General features: G+C 49.7%; 1 protein-coding gene across 1 annotated transcript; it reads right to left on the bottom strand.

The window, feature by feature from the left end:
* Window positions 1-6764: 6764 nt before the first annotated feature.
* RIIAD1 (regulatory subunit of type II PKA R-subunit domain containing 1) lies at window positions 6765-14955 on the bottom strand. Its single transcript, XM_034756658.1, has 4 exons — window positions 14835-14955; window positions 11924-12000; window positions 8831-8877; window positions 6765-7097 (listed from the first exon to the last, which is right to left on the bottom strand). The coding sequence occupies exons 1-4, from the start codon at window positions 14916-14918 to the stop codon at window positions 7024-7026; spliced, it is 282 nt and encodes a 93-aa protein (XP_034612549.1). The 5' UTR covers window positions 14919-14955; the 3' UTR covers window positions 6765-7023.
* Between the last annotated feature and the right edge of the window lie 1214 nt (window positions 14956-16169).

The raw sequence follows: 16169 nt of genomic DNA, 5'->3' as shown, positions 1-16169 counted from the left end.
GACTTCAATCCACCTCTCCCTTTGTAGCTGTCTAGTACCTGGCACTGCCATCCAGAGCTTCTTCCCTAGCCACCGCCAGGCGATTATAACCCACCCGCTTCCATGATGCTTTGCAACGCAGGCCAGCAACCAATCAGAAAACCCCGGCTCCTCCTTTAAATAGTTCACTGCAAGGCGGAAAAGTGAAAGAAGACACTTCCCTCTGCTGCTGCCGCCGTAGCAGCCTGCTCCAGCAGACTGTCTTTAAAAGGAGGTGCAAAGAAAGGGATAACCTAGAGGTGGAGGCTGGAGAACAGGTAGGATCACCCTCTCCATGTAAGAGCTCTAAGAGCTCTCTAGCGCATCTTGCCTGAAGGATCCCAAAGCACTTAACAAACTGCTGTACAAACAGGATTGTTTGGCCAGTCATCAAAATGCAGCCACTTCTGGGGAGCACACAGCAGTTTCACAGCCCATAACCACATGTTTTGAGGACAGGAAGTGAAATACCGTGGCTTGTATTTTCAAAAGTGAGACGAGATTTGGGAGGCTTCTTTTTTGGGGGGCTGCTCACCTCAAGCCATCTCAAAGGGGTCTTGTTTTCTGAGGGTGGGTGCTTGGCCCTTTCTGAAAATCCAACTCCTTCAAGGTATCCCCTAAAATCACTAGGCCTTGGTGAAAACGTAGGCCGCTGTAGCCCAGGGAAAGCGCAGGTGGAATGTAAGGGGGGCAGAATGTCCTCCCCCATGTTGGAATTTCGCCAGGACGTGCTGGGGATCTACTGGATCAAGTGTTGAGGAGCCATTGAGGGAGGGGGACCAGGGATTTACTGTGGGAGAGGGCAAGGATCTGGGGATTAGGGATCACCCCCGGTGAGGCATCTACTGCTGACGGCCGAGCAAGCAGAGAATAAGGGTCCTTTGAAGGATCTCCTGGCAATTGGGGAGGGGCTAATAATTAGGGAATCTGTTAGATGAGGGATTAGAGAATCTCTTTGGGGAGAGAATGGAGGAGGACTTGGGCATGTGGGTGCAGAAATCAGGGAGAGGTTAGCTGAAATGAGAACACAATGAATGGTATATAAATGGAGATGTCCAGCCCTGGCATCCCGCTGTCTTACGTGCCTTAGAGATACATTCCTAAAGCTACCATAGCAAGCGAGCATTGGCTAACACCCGGCACTGATCCATGCCCCTCAGAGGAGTCCTTGTGGCACCTTAGAGACTAACAAATTTATTTGGGCAAAAGCTTTCGTGGGCTAGAACCCACTTCATCGGATACATGGAGTGGAAAATACAGGAACAGGTATAAATACATGAAAAGATGTGAATTGTCTTACCAAGTGTGAAGTCAGTCTAACGAGACAATTCAATTGACAGCAGGATACCAAGGGAGGAAAAATGCCAGCCGGGGTCTCAGCCCGCTGCCAGCCTGGGGTTCCTTCACCCAGGCCGGCAGCAGGCGCTAAGTGGGGCTGGCGGCGGGACCCCAGCTGGTAAGGGGCCAGCAGCGGGAGCGGCGTGCTGAGTGGCTCACCCTGCCGCCGCTCTGGGGTTTTGGCCGCCAGCTCCTGCCAGCCGGGGTCTCAGCCCGCTACCAGCCCGGGGTTCGTTCACCAAGGCCAGCAGCGGGTGCTGAGTGAGACCGGCGGCGGGACCCCGGCTGGCAGGAGCCGGTGGCGGAAACCCCCGCCGCCGCGTGCCATCAAAAATCGGCTCGCATGCCACCTTTGGCACGCGTGCCGTAGGTTGCCGACCCCTGGTCTAGGGGCTGATTTAGGTGAGAGGCTGATGAATCCACTAGTGGCCCATCGCAATCCTTTTTACACAGTAGCCAATCCTGTTTGTAAATCCCGAGGTGGCTGGCTCAGTCTCCCAGGATATTCCATCCAAGAGGTCATTGTTACTGAGCATGTCTATGGCGGTGGTGACTGGAGGCCAGCCAGGCCAGGACCCTAGGCGCTGTACGACTGTATCTGAATCAGGGGAGGTGCATAGGCAGATGAGTCCTGTTAACATTCCCCTTCAGAATCCATCCTGAATATTATTGAAACTCACAAGTTATATACAGTCCCGTGTCGGGAAAGAAATGGATTGGGCTGGATGCTACCAGCGTGTGGCATAAGATTAAATTACATTTTGTCGGCAATCTGCACGATATATGGGCTCTTTAAATTTTATATGGGGCCCAATAAATTGTTTGAAATAGCCAGCCTCGGGTGATGTGGCTGGAACGCAACGTTTTTTATGAGTCGGCAACTGGGCTGGCGGCGTCGAGACGAAATGGAACCGAGTCACATGCGAATGAAGAGTCATAAAGCAAATGCAAAACTAGCCAGGAATGGCAAAGCTGAAGTCAAAGTGATTATGGAAATGCAAGAGCGGGATGTGTATGAGTTGTGTCTCTATAGGCGGGTTTCTGTGTGGTGTCTCTGTGGGTGAATCAGATGTCTGAGTGTGTGTCTGAGATTGACTTGTCTGTGTGTGTCAAATCCTAGGCAAAGCTTCGGGGGGGTGTTGTCCCTGAGAGCACAGACACAGTGTTGTCCCTGCTGCACAGGCACGTTGTGCTACCTCAGCGACAGGGACTGGTCCCTTCGCTGGCCTCTGAGATGAGTTTTGGTGGGTCTCAGCCTAGTTCCTCTAGCAAATAAGTGTCCCCACCACAGCAATCTGCCCGAAAATCCACTTCTCAGCAGAGAGGCCAAGATCGTGTGCCTGTGCTGAGCCCTGCTGAGGCCAACGGGACCCTGTCCAGGCCTGGGTGGAGCAGCTTGCAGGCTCGGGGCGGCGCAGAGCAGAGGGAACGCTGCGGAAAGGGGTGTCAGTGGCAAAAGGCAGTTGGGTTGGAAGGGCAGGCGCTGGGAGATGCCACAGATTTGCCAGTGGCTTGTTAACTTCATCTCATTCCTCCTAGTTCCAGCCTCTTTATTGTTCTCTCTGCTTGATGCTTATACCCTCAAATAGCCATAGACTCTTCCCGCTCCCCGTCACTGCTCTTTCAAGCCCAAAAGATTCAACCCCTCTTGGAAACGGTCCCCTCCAGCCCCCTGCTCGTCCCTAGGATCGCTCCCTGCCGTTTGTCACTGATCACAGGAGGGAGAGCAGGTACCTTCCAGAGCAGGACGCAGGCATGAGTCCAAGCAGGTGTATATCACCCTGGGGACGGGATGGAGCGGAGCAGCCAACTCCTGCTCGGCCAAGGTTGTTTCTCAGCTCCCTGGTGTGTCTGAGGGACTTGAAAATGGAAATCCAAAGGGGCTGCTGTCCCCCGGTGCAGCTGTGGCAGGGCATAAACTGGAGTCCCCGGACCTCCGTTTGCTGGATCTTTCCTTAACAAATGGCCCAACGGGGGGTGCGATCGAATCCCTGCTGCTGAGCAGCCCGAAGCGAATGGGCTTTTCTTTTATCGGGCCGTGCAGCTGCCCCCGTGCTTTCTGCCGGCAAAGGGAGCTGCTTTTAATGGGCAGGAGATGTCAGGGTTTGATCAATGTAATAGCAGAGAGTCTAGCCACAGAGTTTGCTTTGATTCCCCCCTCACACACACACGCACGCACACACACCCCCACTGGCCTGCTTTCAAATCCTCAACGTGGCAATTTGCTGAATTTCGCAAGGAGCTGATGAGCAAACCATCCGTCATTAGTAAATAATCATTAATAATGAAAGCTTGGCTCTCGCGTTGTGCGTTTCATCCACAGCTCGCAGAGCTTAGCGGGCAGGGACTGGGTTTGTACGGCCTGGTCCGTCACCGGGGCGCCTGGGCGCTACATAATACACCTAATAGAGAACGTACAGCACCTAACACCATGGGGTCCTGGTCCATGGCTCGGGCTCCTAGATGCTACTGTAATCCACCTAATGTACAACACCCAGCACAGTGGGGTCCTGGTCTATACTAGGGCTCCGAAGCCCTACCATAATACCATAATAATAAAGAGGTTTACAAAGGAGAGTCTGTGTTTTCGAGGCCTCCTCTTACGCGTGACTATAATTTATTTCTATCTGTATAGAGGATGCAGCCAAGTTCAGGGCCCCATCACCCTGGGTGTGGCACAGACACCGAGTGAGAGACTGTCCCAGCCCTGCATGCAGTGCTGTTAAACCCGAGAGGTGAAAGAATTCACAAATCCCCCCACCCCACCCCCCTGAAATCATGAGACTGCCTTAAAAATTATGGGGATTTCTCTCTCTCTCTCTCTCTCTCTCTCTCTTTTAAACTGGGGTTCTTCCAATTTGCCATCTGGATTTTGATCCTTGAGGGGGCCGGGTTCTCAAGCTTCTTCCTCAACCACGAATCATTGTCCAGGGGGTACGAGCCCTGAAATCCCCAGGAACCGTGATCTGACTGTTCAGAGAACAGCTTGGCTCCGCAGGACTTTCTGTCCCCAGCCTGTGCACACAGCGCCCTGGGTTTGTCTGCTGCTCTCTGTGCTCGGGACATAGGCCAGGATTCCACCCTGAGACAACCCCCCTAATTCCTGCCAAGCAGGCCTCGTTTAATTACCCCCCTGCCGAGAGATGGGCCCTCGCCCTGAGTCCAGAAACCCCCCATATTTGGGAGAGTCCCTCTCCCCTTTCCCTGCCTGCCCTTCACTCCTATTCTTGCCCCTCCTCTGTTCCCCCCCCCCCTTTACTTCTACCCCTTTGCTGCCTCCCCCCAGGAACAACGCTTCCTTCTCTATTACATTTGCCTCAGCTCCTCTCGATGGAAAGTAGAAGCAGGTGCGGGGTGAGGCACAGGGACAGACAGACATTGCTGAGGGACACCTTACCAGGCTAGGAGCACTTCACCGGTATAGTTCATTCCACCCCACCCCCAAGTGAAGCAAGCGACGCTGGCAGACGGGCAACGCCACCTGCAGAGCTGTGCCCAGGCTAAGGAGGGCCTGACTCTTCATCTTTGAACGCCAGAGGTTGGCACTATTGGAAGAGCTGTTTCCATTTCATCCTCCTAATGTCACATCCTGGCAGGTAACATTCTTTGTCTTGGGCGTTACCGCGGCTGTCTGAGCCGACCCACCTAGCCAAGTGCTCTGATGGGATCACTCCGCCTCCCAACACCACACCACCCCCACCTCCCAGCTCGAAACGATTTTTCTTGTCATTGCAATTAGCAGGTTTCCTTTTCTGGGGCCGGAACAATCAGCCGGCCTCCTAAAAGAACAGGAAGCCCTGGCACGTAACAGAGGGGAACACGCACAGTGCACAAGGAGGCTAATGGGAGCGGTTGACTTGAAGAGAAAAGCTGGAAGAGGTGCCAAAAAAGTCATTAAGTCCCTTTTCCAATGGGATTTTAGAGGAGGACGGCCTGAATATTCACGAGCATGCTCTTCCTTTGCGGGAGACGTTCCATCAATTATCACAAGGTTGGCATCCGGGTGGCGTCAAGGTTACTCCCAGCATAACGAGAGAGGTGGGTCCTGGCTGGCGAAGGGACAGCTTTGCTTGGAAACTCCATTGTAAAGGCTGCAGCAGAGTTTCTGTATGTGGCCAATTATTTTTCCCTTAAGTGCTGCAAAAGCCACATGCCACATGGTACGGTTCCACAGGCTGCCAGGGCTGGTCCAATGGAAACACCCCAACAGGTTTGGAACTGGCCTTAAAGGGACTAGCAGCCAGGGGCTACTTTGTGCATCTGACCTCATTGAGAAGAGAAGGTGGGGGCCTGGTTTCCCTTTTGCTCCAGTTGTACACCAGGCTTCTCTGATCTGCTCAGAACAGTTCTCCTCTCCATGCACGTCCAAACCAGGACTATGACACAAAGGGAAGTAAGGACAAGAGGGAAGGAGGCTCATGGTCAGTGGATTATACCCATCTGCATGCTTCACTGACCTACGGTCTCTTCTACTTCCTGAGTTTCTGGGAGCCAGGGTTTCACTGGGCTCCAGGTACCGGGACTTTGGGCTGCTGATTTGACATAGAAACAGAATGAGAAGTTTGCAATGGGGGGAACAAACCTTAAATTATAAGGCAGAAGAGCACCATTCAGAGGCGATGACTCCGGCTATCTCAGAGCTACGTTAGCAGGGCCAAGAAGAGGGCCTGATCTAGCAAAGTGCCCTCAACTCCCCTGGAAGTTACTGTAGCACACAGAGCTCCCAACCAAGATCGAGGAGCCCGTCATGTCAGATGCCGCATGGATGCAGAGCGACCGAGCTCGGGTCCCCATCGGGCCGGACGCCACATGGACGCAGAGTGACCAAGCTCGGGGCCCCATTGGGCCAGACGCCGCACGGACGCAGAGTGACCGAGATCAGGGCCCTGTTGGGCCGGGTGCTGCACAGAGGCAGAGTAAAAGATAGTTGCTTCTCTGATGATCTTACAGTCTAAATAGACAAGATAGACAAAAGGTAAGAGAGGAAACAGAAGCACAGGGAAAGGAAGTGACTTACCCAAGGTCATCCAGCAAATCAGTGACAGAGCCACAGCCAGATTAGAACTCAGATCTCCTGACTCCCAGAGTCCTACCCTCTCAACACTACCTCTGGTGCTCAGCCGCTCCCTGAGAGAGAGCCTCAGACCTCACAGGATCAAGCCCAAAGGAATGTATTTTCTGGCAAAGACAGAAAAAGGGTGGAGGATGAAGGGCAGGTGCGAGAGTGACTGATGGAGACCCGTGTGAGAAGCTAGCTGGTACCTCATTCCCATCACTATGACCACTGCAAATAGTGGGGGGAAATCTGCCCAATAAACAGCAACCCTCCTGCCATGAGATCTGCCTCCTGTCTTTGTACATTTCCTTTGCCAGGGAGAGAAGCCAGAGTAGGGAAAGGAAATCGTCCATGAATAGCAGATCTATTTTAATGATGCCGTCAGAACATACAGCTGTAAAGCATGAAACAGCACCAGCAACAAAGGTGGTGCAATCTCTCTCTCTGCCTCCAGAGGACACTATACAACTGAGAATTATTAGCCATATTGCAAAGCCTTCAAAATAAAAATAAACACATTTCAGACAAGCTGGAGGATCTAAGAATCATCCAAAAAAAATCTCCTAAATTTCTATCCTGCTTCAGCAAGGAAAGAGTGGGTCACGTCTCTCTCAATTCGCCTGGTTTGCTTTTTCCGCTAGTTTTTTCTGCGTCTTCATTGGAAGCTCCGGATCCGTAAAATGTTCTGAAATGACAGAGAAAGGTGAAAAGAAATATTGGTCTAAGACATCTTTTGTTTCATTCGGTGCCTCCATGCAATGGTGATAGATAGATAAACCCGATAGGTGGCTGGACAGATGATAGACGGCTGGGGATGGATGGTGATAGACCGATAAGGCACATCTCCATCTCATTCCACACATGTCCGTGCTCGATAGACAGGTCTATATGGTAAATTTGCTGCCCAAAATATTATTAACACCATTTCAGGTTGACCTCCAATGCCTTGTAGCCTCCCAGAACATCAAATGCACCTAGAGTCCAACCTCCGAAAGCCAGGAAATACACTAAGGGCCCAGATTCACAAAGGTCGTTTAGGTGCCTAGCGCCCATTGGAATCAATCAGTGAATCTGTCCCCGTAACACGGCGAAGGCAGTTGTGTATGCAGACGAATGACAGAACACAGAGCTGAGCGACACACCACGCCACGTCAACTACATCGTCATCAGCCCGAGCTCTTCTCCAGCAGTTTTCAGCTGCAGCTCTCAAAGTGCTTTGCCAAGGAGGGCCGTATCATTATCCCCATCTGTAAAAAGGGGAAACTCAGGCCCAGAGAGAGAGGAAGTGACTTGCCCAAGGTCACCCAGCTGGCCAGCGGCAGATGGGAATAGAACACAGGTCTGGTGAGCCCCAGTCCAGTGCCCTAGTCAGTAGGCCACAGTGCCTAAATGCAAGTACCAGTGTGAATGGCATCTTTACTTACTCATTGCTCATGACTGTTTATTATAGAGCAGCCATGGCTGAGTCATACTGACAGTTCATCTCCAGGGGCTCTTGCCAGCTCCGGGGGGGCAGAGTTAAGGTTGTGGAGTGAGACTGGTGTGCACCTTGCCACCAATCTTCCTCTTAGAGTCTAAACCTTCCTTTAGAGACTCTAACCAGCCCAAGATCCAGTTTCTAACCAGACTCTTCCTTAGCGGCTTGAGGGAAACCTCAGCGGGGGTGCCAGCATATGCCAGCCCCTGGCATCTAGACCCCCGTCCCAGCGCAACAGAGCCAGATCTTTTGGAGAACAGTAAATCATTGGAGGCCCCAGTGGGCCATGAACGGGCTCATTCCAAACATCTGCAATGGCCGCAGGCCGCACCTTCCACAGCGAAGGACGACTGGAAACCCGTGCAGTAGAAATAACAAGGCTGTAGTGGGGTGGTCACTGACCGAGCACCCCCTCTTGACCAGAGGTCACTCTGCAGTGCCCTGCTCCCAGTTTCTCCCCTCTTCAGCGCCCCTTAATAACTCACAGTCCACAGGTAACGAAAACACATTCTCCTCATGGGGTCCCGTTCATTGAGCCCTTACATATTGGCCCCTCCGGCCCCAACCCATGGGATGCCACCCATTATATTTTCCCTGCCAGTCAAGAAGGAGCAGAGTCTATGGGATCCCCAGGAGCGCCAAGCAGCAAAATGATCATATTTTGAATGCACACACTGCCTACCGTAAGCCGTGTCCCACTTTGGCAACTCACAGAGGCGGAGCTTATTTTGTGGGTGGAGCTTGGAATAGCTCCACCCTCCTTTTTTCCCCCTTCCAATTCAACCCTTGCTTCAGTGGGGTTGTACTGGATTTACACTGGGGTAAGCTAGACAGAATCTGGCTCACTTTCTCTAGACTGTTGCCTCAATACTTCTGAAGATGATAATAATACTAACAGGTCTTGCTTTTCATGTCTAACAGGATTAAAATAATGGTTTTACCTGCTGCAAACTCAGGGATATTCTCTGGTCTTCTCAGCATAACTTCTCTGGGGAAAAAGGGGGAGAAATAGACTTTAAACCAAGTTTTACTGATTGCTCTTGTGGTGGCTTATTATGTTAGTCCTGTCTGAAGATGCAGAAGACGAATTGGTAAATTACACTTTTATATTGGGAATCAATAAGCCAATTAGTTACTGAGGAGAAACATTTAATGTATGTTTGCCTTCAATTTTAGGGAATTTTATATTTATAAAACCCAACAACAATTTAGACTGGCACAAAGCTAAGGAATATTTATCACAATTAAAGCTTCCTCACTGAATTACACAGCCCTGCATTGGGAATCGATAAGATAATTAGTAACAAATGGGGGAGAAAACATACATTTCACCTGAAATAAAACCGCAAACATTTCATCGTGGTTAAATACTATCCCGGGATAATGTCCCAAGCATTTTGTAACCTGAAATCCTATTGAAAGATATTGGTATGATGGACTGCGATCTGCATTCACCTATGCTCCTGCCATTCAGTTGGGTACCTCTGCAGGGAAAGGCCCAGTTTTGGCCTCACGCTGGAGTATTTCTGTTGGCTTTGATGGAGTTACTCCTGAGCTACAGTAGGGTACGTGCGAAGACAACCAGGCACACAGTATCCATAATACATCAGGGTAAATCAACATAGCTGCAGTGAGGGCAGTGGAGCGATGCCAGTTTAAACCAGCTAAGGATCTGGCCCATGACTGGAGTGGGGAAAAAAGGAGCCTCTCCCCTTCCCACTTAGGAACACCCATCTCCATGCCATTTGGTTCTTGGGGTGTCCACACTCCCTTATGCTACTTGGGATTTCCCTGCTAAGACCAGAGAGCTACAAGAATCTTTAATCATACGTGCACGAAGCAGCAAGAGGGAATTATTTAGGACCACAGGGGTATAATGGAGAAACAGGATGAAATTAAGAAAAGAGGGGCAAAAACCCTTCGGTGAAGTGTATTAAGCTATGGAATAGTCTGCCAAGGCCGGGGTATTAGAAGCCCCATCACTTGGGATATTTGAAATTAAACTGGAGAAGATACATCCTGAAAAGAAAATGTCCTAGCCTAGAGGAAATAATCAAGCATCAACAGGAAGTAGATGGGCCCTACCAAGATTTTTCCATCTCTAGTGTCTGGGTAGAAGCTTTCAGACCCAATTTTCAGGACAGCTGAGCACCCCCAACTGCCACTGAAATCAACGTGAGCCGCAAGTGCTCAGTGCCTTTGCGAGCTATCTCCCTAATAACCCTCCTTCCCTTTAGTCCAGGTGAGACCGTGGGGTTCTATCCTGGCCTACGTTCACACCCCTGCCAAGAGGTAGCAGATAGTGGGGTCCTGCAGTATTGCTTTTCCATAGGAGAAGAAATCAGTGATACAGAGTGTGGGTATAGTCTTAGTACAATCTGTTTTATTTACACTTTATACACCAGGCCTGGAACAGAGAGGGTCGCCAAGAGCATGCAGGCAATACCTCCTGTCAGGAAATTTCAGCCACGATACCAAGGCCTGGTTCTCAGGGAGGAACTCTGCCCCAAGAACTGGGATTAAGGCAGAAAGCAAATGCCCCAGCTGCTTGCAAGAGCACCCCCAAAGAGTGGAACGTTATAAAACTAACAACGCAGCATTTCTTCAGAAACTGAACATTGCTTGCCAGCACAGACAAAGAACTTGTAAGACTAGGTGCAGCGGTGCCATCTGGTGGCCCCCAGCCTTACAATGTCATTCTCAACTCTCCTTTTCCTTCTCCCTTGCAGTGATATTTCCTCTTACGAACTGCCCTCCACATATACACACTAAGGGCTAGCTTCTGGTTAATCGGTTTCCTCCTCCCCCAGACAGCACACTGTACCTTTCTCACAGAGCTGGAAGGGACCCTGAAAGGTCATCAAGTCCAGCCCCCTGCCTTCACTAGCAGGACCAAGTACTGATTTTTGCCCCAGATTCCTAAGTGGGCCCCTCAAGGATTGAGCTCACAACCCTGGATTTAGCAGGCCAATGCTCAAACCACTGAGCTATCCCTCCCCAAACCACTGAGCTAGCCCTCCTCCACTGCACCTCTTGCATGCCAGTAGAACCCCTGGAAAATCCATCCAGCATGGGAGAAGGGGGCCTGCGCTAGCAATTGCAAATTCCTGCTGGGAATGGATGAGTTTAAAGCTGTTGACAGCTTCCACAAATAGCTCTGATTCTCCCTGATAAAATCCCGCTGGGTCAGCTGCATGGAATGGGGGTCAGAATAGATGCCTGGGGGTTACAGTGCACTTGCTCACTACAAGCTGTTCCATGCTGGGAAGTGGGGGGAGATATTCACTGGATCATCTCATCTCTGGCTAATTGGTCACGTCAGGGTCTGGTCTTTTAAAGGGAGCTCAGGCCCAGCCTACACCCGTGCTTCACTCCCTCCCAGACCATGGGACTTGTAGTCCAGGGAGCATGTGACTGAGTGTGAGCGAGGCATGCTGGGAAGGTGGAAACAGCATATCAAGGGAGAGAGCTCTGAAGAGAACCACAGCTGGGAGCGGGGAGTCCTCCAGGGCTGGGCTGGGTCTCAGCTGCCAAGCCACTGAGTCAGCTGGACAATGCTGAGTTGAGGGCAGACTGCTTGAGTGGTTGGGGCTAAATCCTGCAGCAGCGGGGGAGCATGGGCCCCTGGGTGGTGTAGAAAGCCCTATGCTGAGGGTGCTAAGCTCAGGGATGGCAGAGGGTGACCATATGGACTGTGTTCCTCCTCTGAGCAAGAGGGGAAAGATTCATCCAGGGCAAAGGGACTGTGAAAACCTCTGTGACCGAAGCAGAGGCCCTGAGCCCAGGGAGGGCAAAGGGAACCGAGAGCCTGTGAGCCGGGGAGAGGGCTGCTTTCTGTTTGTCCTGGAAGGGGAAGACTTTTGACTTGGCCAGAGGACTAAATCAGACTGGGGAAGACCATCTCCTGAGGAGGGGAAACTGAGGCCCGGTGAGGCAACTGAGCCGATAGCTGCATATCTGGTGTTGGAGGTAAATTTTCAAGACTCCAGTTACTGTAGTACCAAGTGTCTGTGTTGTTGGGAAGATGAAATTACCTCAGAAATCCTGATAGCAGCAGCTCAACTTCTTTGTGAGACCTCAGGTACTTCTCATTGGCAATGCGAGTGTTAATCTGGGAGCAGAAACACAACAGCAAAGGTATGTTTAAGGGATGCAGCTCTGAACCGGAAGTAACCCCGGTTCATTAGTCCTACGGTGCCTTGCTGAAGCAGTAGTGATACATAGCATTTACGTAGCCCTCTGCGTCTCCAAAGTGCTATGCACATGTTAGGTAATCCTCCAAATTCCCCCTGTAAGGGATGATCCTGTAAATCAATATTATTTATGCCCATTACATTGATGGAGAAACTGAGGCACAGAAAGGTCATCTCTTCTACTAGGCACCAGTGGCAGAGCCAGGAATAGAACCCAGGAATCCTGACACCCAGAGTCAGATACAAGACTGTACTCTCTGCTCGGCGGTGGAAGTAGACCAGTGTGACTGAGAATTGGGCAGTTGGTTACAGTGGGGTAAATCCAAAGTGACTTAGTTCAGATTTATGCTGCTCTTGCTGACAGTACATTCTTGCTTGATCCAGCTCTAATCACTAGACCCAGGCCTGATTCTTCTCTCAGCATTACACCTGATGACTTCATGACTTCATGACATGACTTCAACGGAGTTACACCTGATTTGGGTCAGTGTTAATCAAAGAACCAGGCCTACTGCCCTCCCAGAAAACGAACGGCGTGTGCTACATTTGGGCTTACAAAGGCGGGTGTAAGGAAAGGATTTTGCAATGGACTCTAAGACAGTCCCGTTTCATAAATAATCCTTGCAACAAATCTCTCATCCCTGCAAGGACTAAACAAACGGACAGGTTTCTCACTGGGGTCCCCTTTGGCAAACTGTCAGACTGAACAAGGATCATTGTTTTTTTTGTGGTAGTTTTGCATGAAAAGGTTTTCTCTAGTGGTCTAAGATAAAAGTTAATTTTGCCGATCTATACAGCACCACAGCTTTTCAGAGCACTTGCTGTGCTTCATAACAATTATTTTCTAGTTAATATCTGCTTCTTATTTTTGTGCTTAGAGTCCCTAGCTGAGATCGGTGTCGTGCTGTGCTAGGTGTTGTATATACTAGAAACAGTCCCGGCCCTGAAGAGCTTGAGCAGAAACACAACAGCAAAGATATGTTTAAGGGATACAGCTCTGAACTGGCAGTAACCCGGTTTCATTAGGCCAACGGTGCCTTGCTGAAGCAGCAGTGATACATAGCATTTACGTGGCCTTCTGCATCTTCAAAGTGCTATGCAGATGCTAGGTAATCCTCACCATTCCCCCTGTAAGGGATGATCCTGTAAATCAATATTATGTATGCCCATTACATTGATGGAGAAACTGAGGCACAGAAAGGTCACCTCTTTCACTAGGCACCAGTGGTAGAGTCAGGAATAGAACCCAGGAATCCTGACAGACAAATTCTGAGGGTGACAGAGAGGCCCAGAAAGGTAGCAGAACTGGGCATAAAACCCAGCTTTCCTGACTTTGCAGTGTATGCTCTAATAAACATATTAGATTTTATTCACTGACATCCTTCTAGATCTAAGGTTTAATCTAAATCAGGCCCTGGGGAAGCTGAGTAAGTAATTATCACCTTGATGAGAATATTCTCCCTAAATTGGAGGAAAGACTGAAACGCGCTAACGACTGATCAAACATCTTTTGAAATCCTAAATACGTTGACGCTGCAGATGGCAAAACGGAGCAGCTACAGTTTATGTGCAAATGCAAAATGTGCGCTGGCTGGGTAGGGTCAAAAGCACTTCAACAGGGTTTTCTGGTTGTTTATCAGTAAATTGGATTGCCAGCCCTCCGGCTCATAGCTTTAAATCCAGGAATCTGTGATCTATCCTTGAGACCATTCCAGCTCAACGTAACTAGAGCTGTGCAGATAATGGGGTTTTTCACTTGGCTGGCGACTCCAAAAAATCAGAAAACATTTATTTTGAGTCAAAGTGAAAATGAGCTTTTTTTCAAAACTTTTTCGGCATAGCAAAGAAAAAAATATTTTGAGTCCAATGAAACGTTTCTTTCAAGTCGAAATGAAACATTTTGATTTGATTCTGAGCATTTTTAAACACTTTTGATTGTTAATAGCATGAAAGGAAACTTGGAAACAAAAAGTTGTTTTGAACTAAAAAAAAAAAAAAAAAATCAAACCATTTTGATTATTTTTGGACTTTTTTTCCAAGGTTTTTCGACTAAAACAATTCCGCAAACCCGACACCAATTCATAACACATTTCAGGGTGGCTGAATCTGCATTTTTGACAAAAAACAAGTTTCTTAGGAAACACAGATTCTGGGACTGGACATCAAGGGATGGGTCACTCGATAATTACCCTGTTTGCTTGCACTGGCCATGCACAACAGGTCTGACCCAGTCTGGCTGTTCTGATTTAGAACAGGACGAAAATTAACACTTTCGGGTGACAATTCCGGGAGTGAAACCAGGACTCGATCAAACTCTGTGCCCCCCTCCCCATGCCTCGCTCATGCCACCGATGTCTTGCCAATAGCCCTAATACGGTCAAGACAGCCCATAAATCGGCTTAAACAAAATGATCGGGTAAGAAATCCAATCTTCCCCCAGCGGTGACCAGCAGCACCGCTCCCCCCTTACTGGGGGGACGACATAGGATTGTAGATCTAACCCTTAACATCCTCAGTTAAGGGGTCCTGGAGCTGCCTAATTTTTTGGGAGGGAAGAAGAGGAGGAGGAGGAATGCCTCCCAGACTGAAAAGTTTTGGGGGGAGCAGCCCTCCTTTTGGGAGAGGGGAACCTTTCTCCACCCCCTCCTGTTTTAGGGTGGGACTGCCCCATTATTTGGGGGGAGGTGTTTCTCTTGGACCCAGCCCCCTCCCCTCACTTTAAGGGGGTGCCCCAGCTCCCCCACACACACACCTTGAACTCCATGAGCTGTGCCTGCTGCTCTGGGCTCAGGGCCCCCAGATCCAGCCCCTCCAAGCCGGAGGCCACATCAGCCATTTCGTTTGCTCAGGCAAGCTGCTGGGGTTGCTATGGGGACCGCTCCAGGCTCCAGCAGGCCCAGCCTTGTTCTGAATCCTGATCCTCCCTCCAGCCCTGGAGTGGGGCCGCAGGTCGGGGCCTCCCCTTCCCCAGCAGCAGGGGAGGAATTTATTCCGGCCTCACCTCAGAACTGGGGGCAAACCCCCCTCCCCAAAATCATGCCCAGATGGAGGGCAGAACCCCCCCAACCCAGCACGGATGCCACCCACCCCAGTGATGACGGGACTGAAAATGGCACTTGGCCCATGAAATTAGCCCACCTGTCTATGCGCAATCACTGGCCAGTTACGCCCTCTGGTTCTCATGCGCTAGCCCCAGGCTGCAAACCATTGTGGGGATATCGCCGGGGCCAACTCTCATGATATTTAGTGTGGGTCTTGTTGTGTTTTTAAAACCCCCAGCTCTTGGAGTCATGGGAATGCCCAAGAATCTCTCCTTCTGCTTAAAGAGGGGAAAGTATATTTTTCACCCATGAGGTTGCAGAGAAAAAGTAAAAAACATGACCCAAATGCTTCCTAAAGTCTCAGAAACCAGGAGGCAAATAAACAGAACCCACAACTCGTTTGTGTCTTAAAAATCATGAGATTTTAAAGAAAATCTATTGTTTTTTTTAAGGCGCGTTCATGATTTTTGGATTCATCAGGCCACCAGCACCAAGATATATTTATTTGTGTGGTTTTTATTTTTCAAATATCAATTTCCATCAGAACTTGAAAACAAATCATTCTAACCATGGAAACGTTTTGATTGGCGCCAAGATTGGCTTGGATTACAAAACCCAAATTGGGGGCTGACTCAGGCCTTTCCAGTATGAACAACCCCAGGGATACCAATAATTGTGAGATTGGAAAAAATAAAATTTGGGGCGGGCGCTTTTCTTTTTCTTTCTGATTTATATTTTTCAGTGCACGGGTCACGTTTTCAAGCTTTTCTCAGCAAGCAGGAGAGCCACAAATTAGTGCTTTAATGAAATAAGGCTGCCTTTTTAAACGCTGCGTGTCTGTTTTCTCTAAGCACAGATGGTAGGCGGAGTGAAAACTAAGCCTAAATCAGAGATGGCTAAGCCAAGCTTATCTCCAGGTGAAGGATTTTGTCTAATTTGGCTCTGCTCTATCTCATTATTCCTTGTGAAAGGAATGGGAGGGGAAAGCACTGCCGTCCCACGTGATCTAAATAAGCAGACACAGAACAGACTGCGTGTAACTTCTT

This window comes from Trachemys scripta, chromosome 24 (genome assembly GCF_013100865.1).
Source record: "Trachemys scripta elegans isolate TJP31775 chromosome 24, CAS_Tse_1.0, whole genome shotgun sequence".
Taxonomy (NCBI): Eukaryota; Metazoa; Chordata; order Testudines; family Emydidae; genus Trachemys; species Trachemys scripta.
The sequence above is the reverse complement of the archived record's forward strand: the minus strand, read 5'-3'. Positions and strand labels throughout refer to the sequence as shown.

What these genes read in the sequence shown, in the direction of transcription:
- RIIAD1 (XM_034756658.1), bottom strand. Translation starts at nt 14,918, where the DNA reads ATGGCTGATGTGGCCTCCGGCTTGGAGGGGCTGGATCTGGGGGCCCTG. An exon ending in CTGCTATCAGGATTTCTGAG is followed by an intron (nt 8,878 to 11,923) that starts GTAATTTCATCT and finishes CTTTTTCCCCAG; the next exon opens with AGAAGTTATGCTGAGAAGAC. An exon ending in TATCCCTGAGTTTGCAGCAG is followed by an intron (nt 7,098 to 8,830) that starts GTAAAACCATTA and finishes CTGTCATTTCAG; the next exon opens with AACATTTTACGGATCCGGAG.